This window comes from Juglans microcarpa x Juglans regia, chromosome 3S (genome assembly GCF_004785595.1).
Source record: "Juglans microcarpa x Juglans regia isolate MS1-56 chromosome 3S, Jm3101_v1.0, whole genome shotgun sequence".
Taxonomy (NCBI): domain Eukaryota; kingdom Viridiplantae; phylum Streptophyta; class Magnoliopsida; order Fagales; family Juglandaceae; genus Juglans; species Juglans microcarpa x Juglans regia.
The window spans coordinates 22,024,082-22,041,189 of record NC_054599.1 but is presented as its reverse complement, the minus strand read 5'-3'; the positions used below and the strand labels follow the sequence as shown (position 1 = coordinate 22,041,189).

Below are 17,108 nucleotides of genomic sequence, written 5' to 3'. Positions count from 1 at the left end.
CGGTCTTGGAGGAGAATTTCCTACCGGACCGATTTCTTCGATCTACCAAAAATCTAGACCAAACTAATTGGTTTGTTCGTTCCGATCAATCTTATCGAAATGTTATGGTTTGAGTCATTTTTTTTCAAGCTTTTGACAAAAAATTAATAAAATTATAAAAAAGATATTAAGTGAATTATATAGCTAAGTTGTCTAACTAAATATATAATTAGCTAATTAAGTATAATAAATTAATAATGTCAATAGTATGCATACTATCAATAATTAATAGTTAATACCTTGTCTTAAAATTCTTAATCTTTAATTTTTATATAATCTAATTATAAATAAGTAGGTTAGAAGAGAATTAAATAATTACTTGTAATTAGTTAGAAAAAAAAATCACATAATTACTTGCTTTTAATTTATATAATTACTTAAAATAATTATAAAATATGACATAAAAAACTATTTAAAACTTATATCTATTAAATTCAGTCAGTCTAATCTGGTCTGAGGTGAAAAAATCCTACTCCACGACTGACCGAAAACTTAGTTTCTTTACTTTCTTGGACTAAGACCGACCGATTCCTTAATTGATCTGGCAGTTTTCTCAATTTGAAGGAAAAATCTTACATCCTACTTTTATTGTAAAGTATATATAATATACCATATAAAATCATGTTAATTTATAATTTTTTTTGTAAAATTTCTTTATGACGAGTAGTGATAAATATACAACACTTTACACAATACTTTTTACAACACATGTTATAAAATAAGTATATTTTTGTAAAATGATGTTAGTTTTATAAGATATTTTACAAAAATATCTCTTATTTAAAAATATTATTGTATAAAGTATTGTACGTTTATCATTTTTCATTCTAGTATAATAGAAAGAAATTGGACAAATTAAAAAAAAATGAAGAACACTATTTATAAGAAGATGTAAATATTTATGGATTGGAATTTGGAGCGAGCTAAAAAGACTCTCTTTCTCTTTGTATGTGATAGAGTTAAAATTTTTAAGAGAAATATTTTGGGTCTTGAAAATAGGTCTCGAATTTGGGTCTTTTTTTATTTATTTAGTGATTAAAAAAATATTTTTTAATGATATTGTAAATTTTTTATTTTTTAAAAAAATATTTATAGTAATTAAAAAAATATATGAAAAAATAAATAAATAAAATATACTGTTCAAAATCTTTATTCGAAACCATTTTCGGTGAACGTAATAATGCTAAATTGTTAAACGATGGGGTCAAGAGGGAATGATTTCCACTTGAGGATGTTGGAGGGCATTTTGAATCGTGCCTGACAAGACAGACTAATCCTACGTGAAACATTTCTTTTATTTTACCAATTAATCTGCACCAACCATCTTGTAGTTGTAGAGACAAAAGACCTACGCAGTACCCACTCCCCAAAAAATAAAAGAAAAAAAAAATCCCCCACAGCACAAACACCCACCCGACTTTTTTATATCGAAAACTACTCCGGCGAGCACATTGCCTTTCCCACCTTTCTGTTGCCCATCTCAACTAACTTCCACACAAACAAACTCGCAACTGGAAGAAGACGTCAAAGCATTATATACATATTTTGAAGATTAAAATGAGTTTTTGAAGCGGATCACACGATGATTAAAAAGAAATGTGCTTATATTTTAAATTTATTTATTTTTATGTTATAAAATAAATTTCACAACAAACGATATATTAGCATATATATATATATATATATATATATATATATCAATGTTATGGATGTTTTTGACAGTTTCACACCTACGATCACCTGTAACCAAAGAGTTATTTGGTTTGGGGGTTTTGGAGAACGTCTCTAATGCTTAAGTCAGTGATCAATAAGAATATCATTTTCTAGACAGATGAATCAAATTTCATTCACATACCTGGGTGATATGTATATATAGAGCCCATGAAATAGCGGGCTTATCTGTTATTTAAAATTCAAGTCTCGGGATGGAAAGCTTAGCCAAATCCAAATGATCGAATAGTTTTTATTGTCCAGGAGACTCTCAATTGGTTATTCTTTCAATGGTTGAGATGGATTGAGTTCTCAGGGGATTGGGTTATTGGCTTGGGTTGTAGCCCAAGCCCGTGAAGCACCCCATAGGCCTCGGAGTGGTATTAAGCTCATTCCAATTATCCCACGAAGTCTCATCACGCGTAGTGTGATGGGACTTGTAATCATAATGTCGCTTCGTTATTTGAGTTTTTCGTCATTTGTGCCCCTTTGTCAGAATATCATTTTGCCTTCACGCCCTTTCGCACATTTCCCTTTAACCATCACAGGTATTTATAGTCTTTAGACGCTCTCTTTCCCACTTCTCCTTTTTCGATTCTCTTATTTCTTCTTTTGAGTGCTCTGTTTTATTCTCTCTCTCTCTCTCTCACTCACAACTTCCACTGCTAATCTATGGCTTCCTCTAAGAGCAATCATATGACTTCCTCCAGTGGGGTTGGTTCTTCACAACTCTGTGATTCCCCTGTTTGTCCTGAAGGTGCCGTTACTAACCCTATCAGAGAAAGGGAAAATGCTCATCGCTCGATTTTTTAAGGTTATTGATGGTCTTCAACCATTTCCAGTCGTGAACTAGACGCTGTGAGGGACAACTTCAACATCCCAGATTCGGTGGCTTTAGGACTGCTTGACCAACGCCTCGGAGCTGTTGATGTGAGAGGTATGTCCATTTATGTTGCCCTGTACATTGCCATGTTTGTGATGGGAGCTTTGTTTGCCTTTTGTACGACCTGTATATGACATGTTAGACATCTTGAGACTTGCTCCAACCCAACTAGTGCCTAATGTCTGGAGGATTTTAATGGCTTGTTGCGTTCTTTGGCAGTGAGTGTTGGAGCCTACGAATGATGAATATCCCGATCTCATGGCTCGTGAGTTCCTTTCTCTTCATGAATTTAGACGCTTGGATGAGAATCTTTGTAGTTTTAGGTCTCACAATAAAATAATCCAGTTATAGTGAAAATATTCCCACGCCAAGGTTTGGCAGAGTAAATTTCTCTTCGTCGCGGGTGATGGTTGGGAATTCCCTGTGGATAAGGTCTCATATCAGGAATTCCCTATTAGGGCTTCATGGTCTCCGGTTCTCGAGGAGCGTGGATTCGAGGTTTTCCTTTCTACCCGAGAGGAAGTTTGTATTCAATTGGTGCAGTCTAGGTTAGAACAAAATGTTAGCTCTACCTAGTCGAATGTCATTTTGACTCCTAATATTGATAAATTTTTATTGGTGCCTAGTCAAGTGCACGTTTTTGGGCACTAATTTCTAGGTGCCCTGACGTCGACAAGTGGTTTAAAAAAGGGGCCACAATCCACTGCAGGGGGAGGAAGGAAATGAAAGTTCATACAGTTGTGGCACCTTCAGATAAATCTAGATCAACAAAGGGTGAGCCCTTGCCACCACCTTTGGCAAATGGCTGGAAAAAATCAAATCCTCCCCCAATACCTTCAACCAATTTCCTTGACGAGATTATGGTTTAAGCCGAGGTCGATTTCAACTCGATGATAGCGACTAATGCTGCCTTGTCACTTGATATAGCAGGCTTTTAAATCAATATTAATATGTTATGATAGATAAGCTTAAAAAATGAAATAAATAAAAGCTTAATTATCTTGGTACCCTAGTTTCAAGATGGTTTGCCTCACATGAAGTAGAATCATTCATCTAATCTGGATTAAGATAATGAGAGTATGAACAAGCTGTGTGTACATATCAATATGGCCCATCCCATTGTACACAAAGTGAATATATGTTAGAGAAGTGGATTAGGTCAAAAACAACTTTAGAATTTGCCGTGTCTTTCCTTTCTTTCCCATGCTTTTTTTTTTTTTTTTTGGGTCCTTGTGGTGTCTACCGAGAAGGAAAGGCTCAGTCTTGTATTCGAGTGCACACGAGATAATTGAAAAGTTAAAAACCCTAATTTCTGGGCAACTTTTGTGGTAATTAGGGTAATGGGACTTTGTAATACGAGTACTTTGAATAAAGTGTTGAGCCGTGTAAGTGTCACATTTTTTTAAAAAAAAGTAAGATATATTATTGAAAAAATTAATTTTTTATATAAATTTTATATTTATTTATTTTTTAAAATAATATGCGACCATCCCTTCAAATATAATTTCTCATATCATATTTTGGTAAAGAGCGGTGCTACTTTGTCGCATGAATAGCATCACCTGAATAGCATCGCTCATTGTCACTGCTTGTTGTTTTTGTAATTTTTTTTATTTTTCTATTCATATTTTTTTAATATATTTAAATATTTTTAAAAAATAAAAAAAATACTAATACACTTAAAATTATTTCTTTAATCATTAAGTAAAAAAAAAAAAATTGATCATAATCAACTTGTGCGGTCAAATATAGGCGGCAAAGAAGTTTTTTCCCTTTGGTAAAGTAGTGAGAACAGACGCTGCAGCGCGTGCTAAGTGCCCATATAGATGGCGTGAAAGAGACCAGACGCGAGAGGATAGATATTATAGGGACCTCATTCTCAAAAGAGAAAAGGGCATCTTCAATATTCCCTGCTTCCAACGTCCAATTTACAAAGTTCCATCAGAGAGGTGACAAAACGAATTTTCAGACTTTTGCACTTTCATTTCTTTATTTTTATTTTTTTTCTCCTCTCTCTCTCTCACTCTCTAAATAGCCGTTTATGGATGGCTGTATGTATAGACTTTTATTTTTAGATTTTTGGCTTGTTATTGGCTATGTCAAGCGATATTATCCTCTTTCCTATCAACCTTTGCTCTTCCCTCGATCTCTAATATGGTATAATTGATAATTGTACATAGGAGAATCTGTACAACGTTGTTTATTTATTTGTTTTTCTTTATTTCCCAGTACCATGCCCAGCTTCTTGTAAAACAGAAATAAAATTCAATACAACTTTTACAAATTTAAAAACAAAAATAATATTAAAAAAATACTTTTAACTTAATTCTTCACTTTCATAAATTTCAATATAATACTTATTTTAAAATAAATTTTTATTCAATTTTTTTTCTAATTTTTCAAAACCTAATAAAACATATTCACTCAAACCCTGTTTACATATGGGTACGCAACCATACATGTATAATTAATGCCTTCGATCGGCAAAGACAAATTTGGGGGATCCGGTTAGTATTCCCCTCATCAGATACGGGTCATACAAAAATGCTCACAAACTAGAATACCCAACAAAAATGAATATAAATATATTTATATATGTTTGTATGCATGCATGCATGTATATATGGGAAAAAAAAGACCCGGACATCTAAAGCACACTCTTCAATTATGCAGCAGCTTTCCGTTCAATCAAAGTGGAAGAATCTTGTTCAATCTCTTTCCGAGATGCTTCCCAGAGTCGATGCTCGATCCCCAATTTCCTGAGTTCCATCACCCCTTGCTCGACTGAAATGAAAAACATCAGATCATGCTCTACTGAAATGAAAAACATGATCAGATGACTGCTAAAAAAGATTGAAGTAGAAATTACCATCAACGGAATCATGTGAAGTTGGCGAATGCCCACTGCGACTAATCCAAAACTGAAGGCGTTCTTTTGCAATGTTCTCCTCTATACCATGAGTTTTGGCTCTCCTCCAAAAATATGTAAGCCATGCCTGTGCAAATTGTATGCGGTAAATATCAGACTCGGTGTTTTAAAACGTCATCCATATCCGTAAATCTATCCACAAAAGTAACACCAAAAACTACTAAGCACAAAGACTAATTGTGTGCAGACCAGTTAAATCCTTACACCGGCTAAGTGATCCAAAATACCTTTAACAAGTGGGTGAAAAAGATCAAAAGAAAGAAGACAAAAAAGCCAGAGTCAATGACCCAACAAAGTCGATTCTTTTTTTTTTTTTTTGATAATTACCCAACAAAGTCGATTCTAAAAGCAGTTGAGCAAAGGTTGACAAAAAGAAAGCCCAAAAGTTCCAAATGTAGGCACCAAAAGCTAGGATAAATTGCAATAGAGATGTCGAGTCAATGGAACATGAAGGAGATTACACACAGTTAATTAAGGGAATTGAAACAATAAATCCAGACCTCCTTGAATAGAACATCCTCTGACTCTTCTGGGCTTAGTTCTGCAACAAAACATTGACACCAATATCATGGGCTCGTTGTAACAAAATTCATTTTCAATACTTCATTAAATTGGTCAGTTGTGATATATTTTGATGGATTGAAGATCCATGATTTTCTTGTATTGGCTATCAATTTTATTGCTTTCATCAATAAAATTCTTGATTACTTATTAAAATAAAAGTATTTTGGTCCTCTAGCAAAGACCAATTGATGGTTAGTATTATGCAATAAATTATTGTGAATATGGATCGAGTCTACCATCTTCAACTGATGACAGTGGTAGTTTTTTTCCTCAAATCCAGCAGATGGTGGCCGAACATTCTGAAGCAAAATGTAAGGGAATTGACAAATATGACTTACCAAATGCCTCCATAAACTTCGGATCACTCGGTGATTTAATATCTGAAAACATTAGAGGTGAAAAGAAAGCACATGTTAGTAAACAAAATTTAGGTTTACTGAATCAGGACTGGCTAACTCCAATAACAGAATGCTTGTAAGATGTCATGCAATCATCACAAATCTTTGAAATAGAAGGGACATAATTTACAATAAAAATAAAAATAAGACTCCCATGAATTGTGGTAAGAAGAAAAACTATCGATAAACAAACATCACGTAGTTGATTGAAAAGATAAGACAAAAGTAGATATAAATGCACAGAAAAGGTGAAATTTAAACAAGAATGCAAAACAAGTGAGATGGTTGCCCCGCATAGGCTAACCACTAATGCACAAATGAGGCTAAAGGTTGACAAGTTGGCCTGAGATTAAAAGAACCCATGGTTCCAAATATCAGCCAGCAGAATAAGAAAAATAAATTTTTCAAAAGAGGACAAGCAACCAGGAAAAAAAAGTTTAGAATATAACACAATAAAAAACCTTTATTGACTCAACAATTGCATTGACTAAAAGCCTCACGGAAAGTAACTACAAAACATATAATGTCCAATATATTGCTGTCCCGGTATCCAGGTATTCCACAATATGTATATATACCTCCTACATTCAACTTTTGCTAGCTTCATCAGAAGTTTCCATTCTTTGCTCTAATGTCAGAAAAAATTAGCAGTGACTATAACTCAAAAAGTTTCATACTCACACAGGTGTCCATTACAAAGAATAGTGAATTTATCACCCAAGATATGTTGCATCCGAACAAAAAATTATGGGCTCAGCCCCACAATGATAATATATAATTATAATCCTGCAGACAATAAAAAAAGGAGCTTAAATGTCTATAACCCAATTAATTTATCACTGCCCTCTCCACCGTATAGCATATACATAAGTGGTGGAGAAACAATTGGCCCTGATGCAAAAGTGTACAAAGGAGATAACATATGAACTAGTGATGTGAATAGCTATTATCCACAGCTAGGTAAGTTTAAGCTTATCCTTCTAATGGCTTCTTATAGAAAGGCCAACTATTGGCAGCTCATCATCCATAACAGGAAAATCTAATGACCACATGAAAGACGAAAAAAGAAAAAAAAATGTATTGAACAGGGAAATCCACTAATTAGGGCAGGAATCAGAAGGAATATACAAAGCACACCTGAAATAGATAGTCGAGCAGAATTTGGACGACGCTGTTGGGCCAGTGAGATCACAATGGCCTCCTCGACCTTGAAAATGGTAATCATTAAATATCTTAGTTCATGTAGCAGGAGTTTTTTTTTTTTTAGGTAGTTCATGTAGCAGCAGTTAACCGAGAAAGAAACACCCAAGCATGTAAACTCAATCAGTTTTAAAGAAGAAAAATGCCAATTGATCTCGTTACTTTAGTTTTAAAGTAACAAGAGTAATTGATTAGAAGAGAACCTTCAAGGAAGCAAGCTCTTTCAATCCCATTTCAACAGAAAGCATACTCTCGATATTTCCCTCTCCAGTTAAATCATTGAAGTCCTGAACTTTGCTCCTCTTCTCAGGATCACCATCACCTGCTAAACAAAATGAAACAACTGTGAGAAGATTTCATTGTCACCAACACAATCAAAACAGCCACAGCTATCATCACACCATCAAAGGAAAAACAAATTTACTGCAAGGACTGGTTGGGGATTACTAGCCTTTTTCCCAACCTTCCTCCTTGGCCTTTTGTCCTGCAGAAAGGACAATCTCAAATGGAAGAGGTGCCAAGGATGACCAGTGTTCGTACTTTGACATTGCAATATCTGCACAGATACCTACAAATCATGAAATATATTATGTTAAGGAGTCAGATATGATAATGAAATGCAATCGTCCACTTGTTCAAGCAACAAATATAAAGCAAAACCAGATGATGAGAATGCATGCATTACCAGAGATAGGCACCCAACATCAAGCGCAACTAATTGGAAGGAAAAGGGATGGGGAGATGGAGGAAGGAAGGGGGGGGGGGTCGGCATAGAAAACTGAAAGAGTAAAGAATGGACATGCCAATAACACTAAAGTTCAAGAGTTCATGATACATCCTAAAAGAAGTGTAGGGGTAAAAAGAAAAAGGGTTCTAGATTCTATAGGGTTTCTAGAGCTGAATTGCATACCTATACTTGTCCACATGACTACGAGTCATCAAACTACGTTATAAAAGAATACTAAAACAACAAGAGGTTTCTTTTCCACCCTGATGAATGAAGACAGCTTATTCAATGATTACCATATTTAGCAGCCAAACCCCAGTAACGAGCAAGCCAACACCTCTTAAGAACAACTTCTTCCTGAAAATTGAAATGCTAGATAATCAATCTCCAAATGAAAACAAAAAGGCTCCTTATAACCGTGAGAGTATATACCATCTCTTTCTGTGTCAGTATCATTCTTTGTGTCATAGATTGAAGAGATTTTACTTCAGATTCAGCTCCAAGGAGCTGCTGCGCAGCAGCTGCAGCCTCATCTTTTGCATTCTAATTCAAGCAAGAAATAAAAGATAAATATGGGATATTCAGTGGTAACAGCAGTAGAAAATATCCTCAGAACTTTGCATATAAAACATCCCCTACTAGGGAACGTCTGAAAGGCATGCTAGCATACTTACCGCAACTTCAGATCGAAGGAAAATAATTTCCTTATCTTCTCCAGTATTAGCTTTTTTTGCATCTTTAAGTGCAGCCTGTCAAGTAAAAATGTCTCATCAGCAGGAGTTTTCCCTTAAGGAGGGAAATATTTTAAGCATCCTCTACTATCTGATGCAATAACAGTCCATTCTGTTTACAGTCCAAACTCCTGAGATAGAAAGTTATACTCATGCAGGGCCATTGAACAAGTCTATGTTGGTACAGCTAAAACCAAGGTAGAAGAACACTGCTGGCCTAGAAAATTTTACCCAACACAAACCATTTACATACCCAAAATAAAGTACATTTCCAGTTTCTCTTATTACCTCTCTTTGACGCAGTGCAGCTTCCTTTCTGCAGATAAATAAAGGTATGTTATCACGATTACATAAAGAAGAAAAGGACGCATGAAGATTGTTGTGACTTCTGTTCACCTGCTCAAGAGTTTAGCTTCCAGAGATACACCTTCTCCAAGAGCCGCAACCTGGAGACTTGTAATCAAGCAGTAAGGTTTACATACTGAGTTTGCAACATACATCATGTCTTCAAATATGAAATCGCAAAAAGATTGTTTTAATTCAAATCACTAAACCCTCCAATGTTTAAAAAATTTAAAGGTCCAGATCGTCCAATGATCTTTAGTAGGTAAATTTATTCAGCAAGGCAACTTAGCATACGCTCTAAGCATGAATGACTGTCAATTGGTTATCCCTGATGGTTTATTTTATTATCAATTAACAATAGATCCTAAACAAATAGAGTCATCAACATTTCAGGTTTAACAGCAATGGAAAGCACTTACACTTTACACTGTAGGGAAGGGGTGAATGGGTGGAGAGTCAAAGGATGAATTGTGCAAGTCTTGAATAAAATGTTAATTGGCCTTCAATTGAAAATTACACCTATATGCCAAAACCCAATAATCTTAACATTAAATGATATAACTCTTCACACTCTTCTGATATATGATACAAAATTTCGGCAAACTCTGCATCTAAGATCTGTCAGGATAACACAGTACCTAAGCCTTACCCACACAACGGCAACAATTAATGAGAAGTTCTGTGGCCACCTATAAGAAACAAAATGCAACCTGGAGATTGTGCCATACAGCATGAAGACAAAGCAAGTACCTGTTTCTCAAGCTCCTTCACTCGAGCCTCTGCTTCCTGACATCTCTCTTCCTCAAGTCTAAGCTGTACATTGAATTCCAAACTATGGGTAACTACAAATGAAATATAATGTACATAACAAAAAAATACTTTCTTAGGGAGAGAGAAGAAGAAAACACCTTCTCAAGCATATTTTCATTCTCTTCTTGTAGCATATCAAGCTGTAATGTGAGAAATTGTTAATTTCCAAGACAGACTCTTCAGGGCTAGCAAAACTATTTTTAGGTATACAAATAAAATTCTCACAACACAAGTTCAGTTTTATATGTAACAAGCACGCATGTTACAGATAAATCTAAATTCATGTACTTCACATACTTCATCACGAAGTGCAGAAGCCTCTTGCTGATCTCCCGAATCTTTAGATTTAAAATGTCCCGTATCTGATGAGAATCTGCAAAACAAGCCATTGACCATCTTCCAATTTACCACAATTTTTTTTTATAGGTATTTTCCACAAATTATATAGAGTTTACTGAACCCATCATATAATCTGAAACATACATTCTGTAATTCTACACTAGTAGCCCTCATATGCTGAGGATAGGATTATCTGAAGACCATGCACATCTAGATTCCAAAACATTAAGGTTTACATCGTTGATTTGATGGGGTGTGTTACACACAGAACAAACTGGAATAATAAGGAAGATAACTGCTTCCTAAAGCTGCAGGTACCTTTACAGATTAATTTTATTTTGCATGCTTGTGCATTTGTTATGGTACTTACAAATTTGATGAGTCCCATTCTATTAGCAATAAAAAAATAAAAGCTTAAAAAATGTATACAAACTAAAGGCCCGATATCTATGATGACTAAACAAATATGAATCATCATTATAGTAACAACTTTTTTTGCCAAATATACTTTTATTTTTTTGATCGGTAGTTAGTCCAAATATACTATCATCCTTTAACATATTTATGCATATGGAATTTGAGGCAGGAAACGATTTCCTTTTGTTTCTTCCTTTCTTGGTTATTTGAATATAATGATGTAGAAATTTATCCACCTTTTATTGATTTGCATAAATTCAGGAGGTTCTCCTGGTGGCAGAGAAACGGCAGTCCTCAATGGTGCTTTCGGTGGTACCAATGGCACCGCAGCACGAGTTGACATTGACGGCCTTCCCGTTGAAGTCGAGTGAACTGATGGAATTTCCTCTACCGAGTCCCGAGCCGACTAATTACAAAATATGAGAAAAATCCAATTAGTATTCTATTGCACTAAAGGTCAAAACTACCTTTCCCCCAAATACCATTTCCAAAATAGCAATATCTAAGCCAGCTAATGCACCCATGGCAAAGTTCAAGACTTCACCTAAAATCAGCTTGATATATGATCTTCATAAAACACAATTCTCATCTGCTCAAAAATATAATAATTGTAGTGTTTATATCTTCAAGCGAAACCCATTAGGACAATAAATGCAAGCTAAATCAGTAGAAAAGGTTCATATGAGCTAAAAAAGAAATAGAACGGAAAACGCGATGTAGCACCAAATCCGAAGCATTCAGGTCAAGTAGGATCGACATTGTTCAGCACCGAGCTCAGAATTACCTGATCTTATTGCACATCAACTACAAAGGAAAAAAACAGTAGAACATAGAATCTGGAGCTCGAAATTACCGCAGGTGAAGGAGATCTATTGGTCCTGAGAGACGGAACGACCTCGGGCTTTTTCGTAGTGGTGCTTGTAGTGTTAACGGTCCTCGAGAGAGAGAAAGGCGGGGGAGCACTGTAACGGAAATCTAGGTCATCGCCGTCTTCGTCGTCATCGTCGGTGGTCTGGGAGGCCATGACCTGAGCGAGGCGCTGAGCCGCGGCTTTGGCAGCGATGTTCTGGGTGCGCTTGACTGTGGAGAATGCGGTAAGGGACGAGGAGCGCGCGTGTGATGCACGCGAGGGAGAGGACTGGTTGGAGCCGGTGGTGCTGGACTCACTGCTCCATTGCCGGGCGTAGACCGGGCTGTCGGTCCGTCGCCGGTCCATGACGAATGCGCGCGCGAGCTTCTATTCTCGGAAAAGCGAAAGGAAAATGCCTAGATCCTCGCGCCACGTAGTAGTAACTACTGCAAGGAGAGTGATGGCAGTACTCGTCTCTGTCGGAAACATCGCCAAGACGGTACGAGATAGAGAGAGAGAGGGGATACAGAGATATTTTAAATTCATCTTATTTTATCTTATCTTATTATTATAACATATAATAATATATAATAAATATAATATTTATCATATAAAATATAATAAATAATTTAATTTTTAAAATTTTAAAATAATAATATTAATAAATATTATTGATTTTTTAGAATATTAAAAATTATTAATCTTGTAAATTTCTTTCTATATCTAATATACAAACTCTCCACTTTTTCTTCTAAATTATCATTACTTACAAATTATACGATTAAAACAATAGAGAAAACTATTAGTTTAAATAATGACTATGAATCACTACAACTATTAATAAAAGAAGTTATTAACCGTCATAAAAAAAAAAATTATTATTTCATTCATATTGGACTAGTACAAGAAGTTATAAAGCCACTCACTAGAAATAGATTAAACACATCAATATTGCTCTGCTTAATAGACGAGTTTATAATAAGAAACGAAAATATAAAAAAATCCTATAAAAAGATAAAAGACAAACAAATATATAATAAGTCACTAAAAAGTCCTAAAGAGACTAATAAAAAGAAAAAGAAGATTGTTTGTTATAAATGCAGAAAAGTGAGACATTATAAATCAAACTGTAAAATCAAACAACAAATTAATGAATTAGACATATCCGAAGCATTAAAAGACAAATTATTAGATATTTTTATAATGCATTGAAAAGGAAAATAGTTCTTCAGAAGAAGAAGAAATCTATCAATTAAAAGAATCAAGTCTTTTAGAACAATATTTCAATAGTGAATCAGAAGAAAATGAAGTACATATTTGTAATTGTCTAAATAAGGATAATTGTATATGTAACAAAACCATTAATATACTTTCAAAACAAGAAGACATTATATTAGAATTAATAGACAAAATCAACAACCTCTAAAAAAAAAGATTACTTAGAAAAACTAAAATATACATTTAATAATCAAAATACTACAGTAACGTCATCCTCAACACCTTACAATTTCTCAAAAATAATAGGAAGATTTAAAACTGATAAACAGAAAATTACGATTCAAGATATACAGCAAGAAATCAATGAGATAAAACAAGAAATTAGAGATTTAAAAACATCCAATCTTAAATTAGAAGTTTCAAATGAACAATTATTACAAGAAATTATATTATTAAAAATAGAGAAAAACGGAAAAAATATTCATGACAAAGAACATAAAACAGAGCAAGGAGAAAGTTCAACATTAGTTATAAAAGATGAAACAAACAATTTTATTAATATTCTTTATAAGAAAAATTTTCAAAAATGGTATGCTGAAATAACAGTTTCAATTAATCAAGAATTCTCTTTCACTACAATTACTCTATTAGATACAGGAGCAGACTTAAATTATTTTCAAGAGGGATTAATACCTTCTAAATATTTTGAAAAAACAAAAGAAATATTATCCTAAGCCAATGGAACAAAATTGAATATAAATTATAAATTATCCAATGCACATATCTGTAATAATGAAATTTGTTTTAAAACAACATTCATTTTAGTAAAAAATATTAATACTAAAGTAATACTAAGAAATTCCTTTCTTGCCCTGCTTTACCCTTTCTCTATAACTGAAGAATGAATTCTTACTAAAATACTTGGACAAGAAATTAAATTTAAATTCCTATTTCCCCCAATATCAAAAGAAATTAACTCTTTAAAGAAAGTCTCATTGACCAGAAAAATTAATATTTTAACAAAAAATAGAATTAGAAGAAAGGAAAACCAGATAAATTTCTTAAAACAAGAATTAAAATATAAAAGAATTTGAGAACAGTTAAAAGACCCATTATTAACCCAAAAAATTGATAATTTTAAGACTACAATTGAAAATGAAGTATGCTCTAACCTGCCCAATGCCTTCTGGAACAGAAAACAACACATAGTTGAATTACCATATGAAAAAGAGTTTTCTGAGAAAAATATTACAACTAAGGCTAGACCTATCCAAATGAGTAATGAATTATTAGAATACTGCAAAAAAGAAATTAATGATCTAAAAACAAAAGGATTAATAAGGAAAAGTAAATCAACATGGAGTTGTGCTGCCTTTTATGTCAAAAAACAAGCAGAATTAGAAAGATGAGTTCCTCATCTGGTAATAAATTATAAACCCTTAAATAAGGTATTACAATGGATTAGATATCCAATTCCTAATAAAAAAAATTTATTATCCCGATTATATGATGCTACAGTATTCTCAAAATTTGACATGAAAAGTGACTTTTGGCAAATCCAAATTGCTGAAAAGGACCGATATAAGACAGCCTTTACAGTCCCCTTTGGACATTTTGAATGGAATGTTATGCCTTTTGGATTAAAAAATGTCCCTAGTGAATTTCAAAATATTAAGAATGAAATATTTACTCATTTCACTCATTTTTCGATAGTTTATATAGATGATGTATTAATATTTTCCTCATCCATTTAACAACATTAGAAACATCTAAATACTTTTGTTCAAGTTATTAAACAAAATAGATTAGTCGTCTCATCATCAAAAATAAAATTATTTCAAGAAAAAATTAGATTTCTCAGACATGTAATCTATCAAATAACTATTACACCAATTAGTAGAGAAATAGAATTTGCTGATAAATTTCCAGATGAAATAAAAGATAAAAATCAATTACAAAGATTTCTAGGAAGTCTCAACTATGTTGCAGATTTTTATCAATCTCTCAGACCATTATGTAAACCATTATTTAAGAGATTAAAAAAGAATCCACCTCCTTGGACAAAAAAATACTAATATCATAAAACAAATTAAAGCCCATGTTAAAAAATTACCATGCTTAGGACTTCCATCTCCTCATACTTTTAAAATTGTTGAAACAGATGCCTCTGATATTGGATATGGAGGAATTATGAAACAAAAAGTATCATCTGATTTGGAACAAATCGTTCGATTCCATTCAGGATGTTGGAATCCTACGCAAAAGAATTATAATACTATTAAAAAAGAAATTTAGCTATTGTATTATGTATTTCCAAATTTCAAAATGATTTGTTGAATCAAAAATTTTTACTTAGAATAGATTGTAAATCAGCCAAGGAAGTTTTGATTAAAGATGTTAAAAACCTGGCTGCTAAGCAAATATTTGCCAGATGGCAAGCTATATTAAGTATTTTTTATTTTGATATCGAGCATATTAAAGGAGAATCTAATTCTCTTCCTAATTTTTTATCCTAAGAATTCTTACAGGAAAAATCATGTCATTTTCAAAGTCAAAAGTAAAGTCCAAATCCTCATTCGCGCGACCGCCATCACCTCCTTATCATTTACCTTATCATTCTGCAACTCCAAAACCTTATATGGTATTGGCGTCATTACCGCAAAACATTAGACCCTCTTACAATTCATTTTCACCATTAGTTTCTCTAAAATTACCAACATACTCCAAAGCTATTTCTCCCTCTTCCTCTTCTCATTCCCAAATTGTTAATCCTCCATTATTATCTCAGCCTTTTTTATCTCCTATTATCATCAAATCTCATTGGCATCCAGTCTTTCCTATTGAATCTGAAATTCAACATCTGTTTGACCCCCAGAAACTACTTGATGCCTTTCTTTTACCGGACTTGCATTATGTTCCACAAAACATTAAGAAAACCCAGCATTTTTATGAATTGATATTAGTAGATACCGACTCAATTATTCTCTCAGAAATTCATTGTTCTCTTCAAACCCAACCTTCTCCACCTGCATCTCCAATTATTACTTTTTATAAAGTCATCATTAAACAAGTTCTCACTCTAGAACAATGGGAAAAAAAAATCCATATTTAACAAGAAAATTATCTAATCCCTATAATCCTCCTTATTATGATTATTATGATTATCAGCAAGCATGGACAAAAATGTTTCTAAAATAAAATAAAAATTTGCGTCATTCATGGTTCCTTCATTTTGATAAACTACAAGAAATTAAAACACTATCGAAATGGTTCTCACTATGGTGGAAATATTATGGACCTGAATCTCTTCTCCTTCCTCTTCCCCTCGAAGAAAGTCTCTGAAATTTTACTTCACAAAATGATAGTCCACCAGCATTAAACCATTGTTCACCACTTATGCTCTTCTTTCTCAAAACAAAATTAAATTGGATTATGAAATGAGAATACGTTATCAAACCTCATTTCTCTCTCAAAACCATTATGTTCCTAGCCCGCCAAGTCTCCATCAAATTATGAAAAGTTACAATTATGATTATGTATTAAAAATGTTTTCAAAAGTTATAAAAACTCTGGAAGTTCTAGTCCAACAAAGCAGATTTCAAGTACAATTAGCATCCATTACAAATAAGAAAGATTTGAAAAAATTAGCCGAAGCAATGTCACAAGTATCAGATAGTGACGATGAAGAAGAAGCACAACTCAGATCATCTCCACTACAGCAACCCGCATTATCACCAGCTCATCAGGTCTCTCATTCCCAACAGGCCTCTCAATTTCAAGGTAACCAAGCTGCCTCTCATTCTCAAGATTATTCACTTTACCATCCGGTACATCTGATGGATTCTCAAGATCCGTTTGAACTGGAATTAGCAAATTATGATCCTCAGAATATGTGATTTATGTGATTTCAAAAGATTATTACTTTTCAATTAGCTAGCATGATAGACG

The 17,108-nt window shown here is 33.5% G+C and overlaps 1 protein-coding gene across 1 annotated transcript; it reads right to left on the bottom strand.

The window, feature by feature from the left end:
- Window positions 1-5,074: 5,074 nt before the first annotated feature.
- On the bottom strand, window positions 5,075-12,477 carry LOC121257409 (coiled-coil domain-containing protein SCD2-like). The gene is made up of 17 exons (XM_041158400.1): window positions 11,946-12,477; window positions 11,329-11,498; window positions 10,634-10,709; window positions 10,435-10,476; window positions 10,277-10,339; window positions 9,578-9,627; window positions 9,470-9,497; window positions 9,125-9,199; window positions 8,883-8,993; window positions 8,747-8,807; window positions 8,175-8,291; window positions 7,927-8,045; window positions 7,661-7,730; window positions 6,464-6,505; window positions 6,062-6,102; window positions 5,502-5,628; window positions 5,075-5,416 (listed from the first exon to the last, which is right to left on the bottom strand). The coding sequence occupies exons 1-17, from the start codon at window positions 12,306-12,308 to the stop codon at window positions 5,298-5,300; spliced, it is 1,674 nt and encodes a 557-aa protein (XP_041014334.1). The 5' UTR covers window positions 12,309-12,477; the 3' UTR covers window positions 5,075-5,297.
- Window positions 12,478-17,108: the final 4,631 nt, after the last annotated feature.

Bases quoted from the DNA above. Each gene is read 5' to 3' on its own strand.
- LOC121257409 (XM_041158400.1), bottom strand. From the start codon at position 12,308: ATGGACCGGCGACGGACCGACAGCCCGGTCTACGCCCGGCAATGGAGC. The intron at 11,499-11,945 runs GTAATTTCGAGC...TTTTGTAATTAG, and splicing joins ATAGATCTCCTTCACCTGCG to TCGGCTCGGGACTCGGTAGA. The intron at 7,731-7,926 runs GTTCTCTTCTAA...ACCATTTTCAAG, and splicing joins AAGAGCTTGCTTCCTTGAAG to GTCGAGGAGGCCATTGTGAT.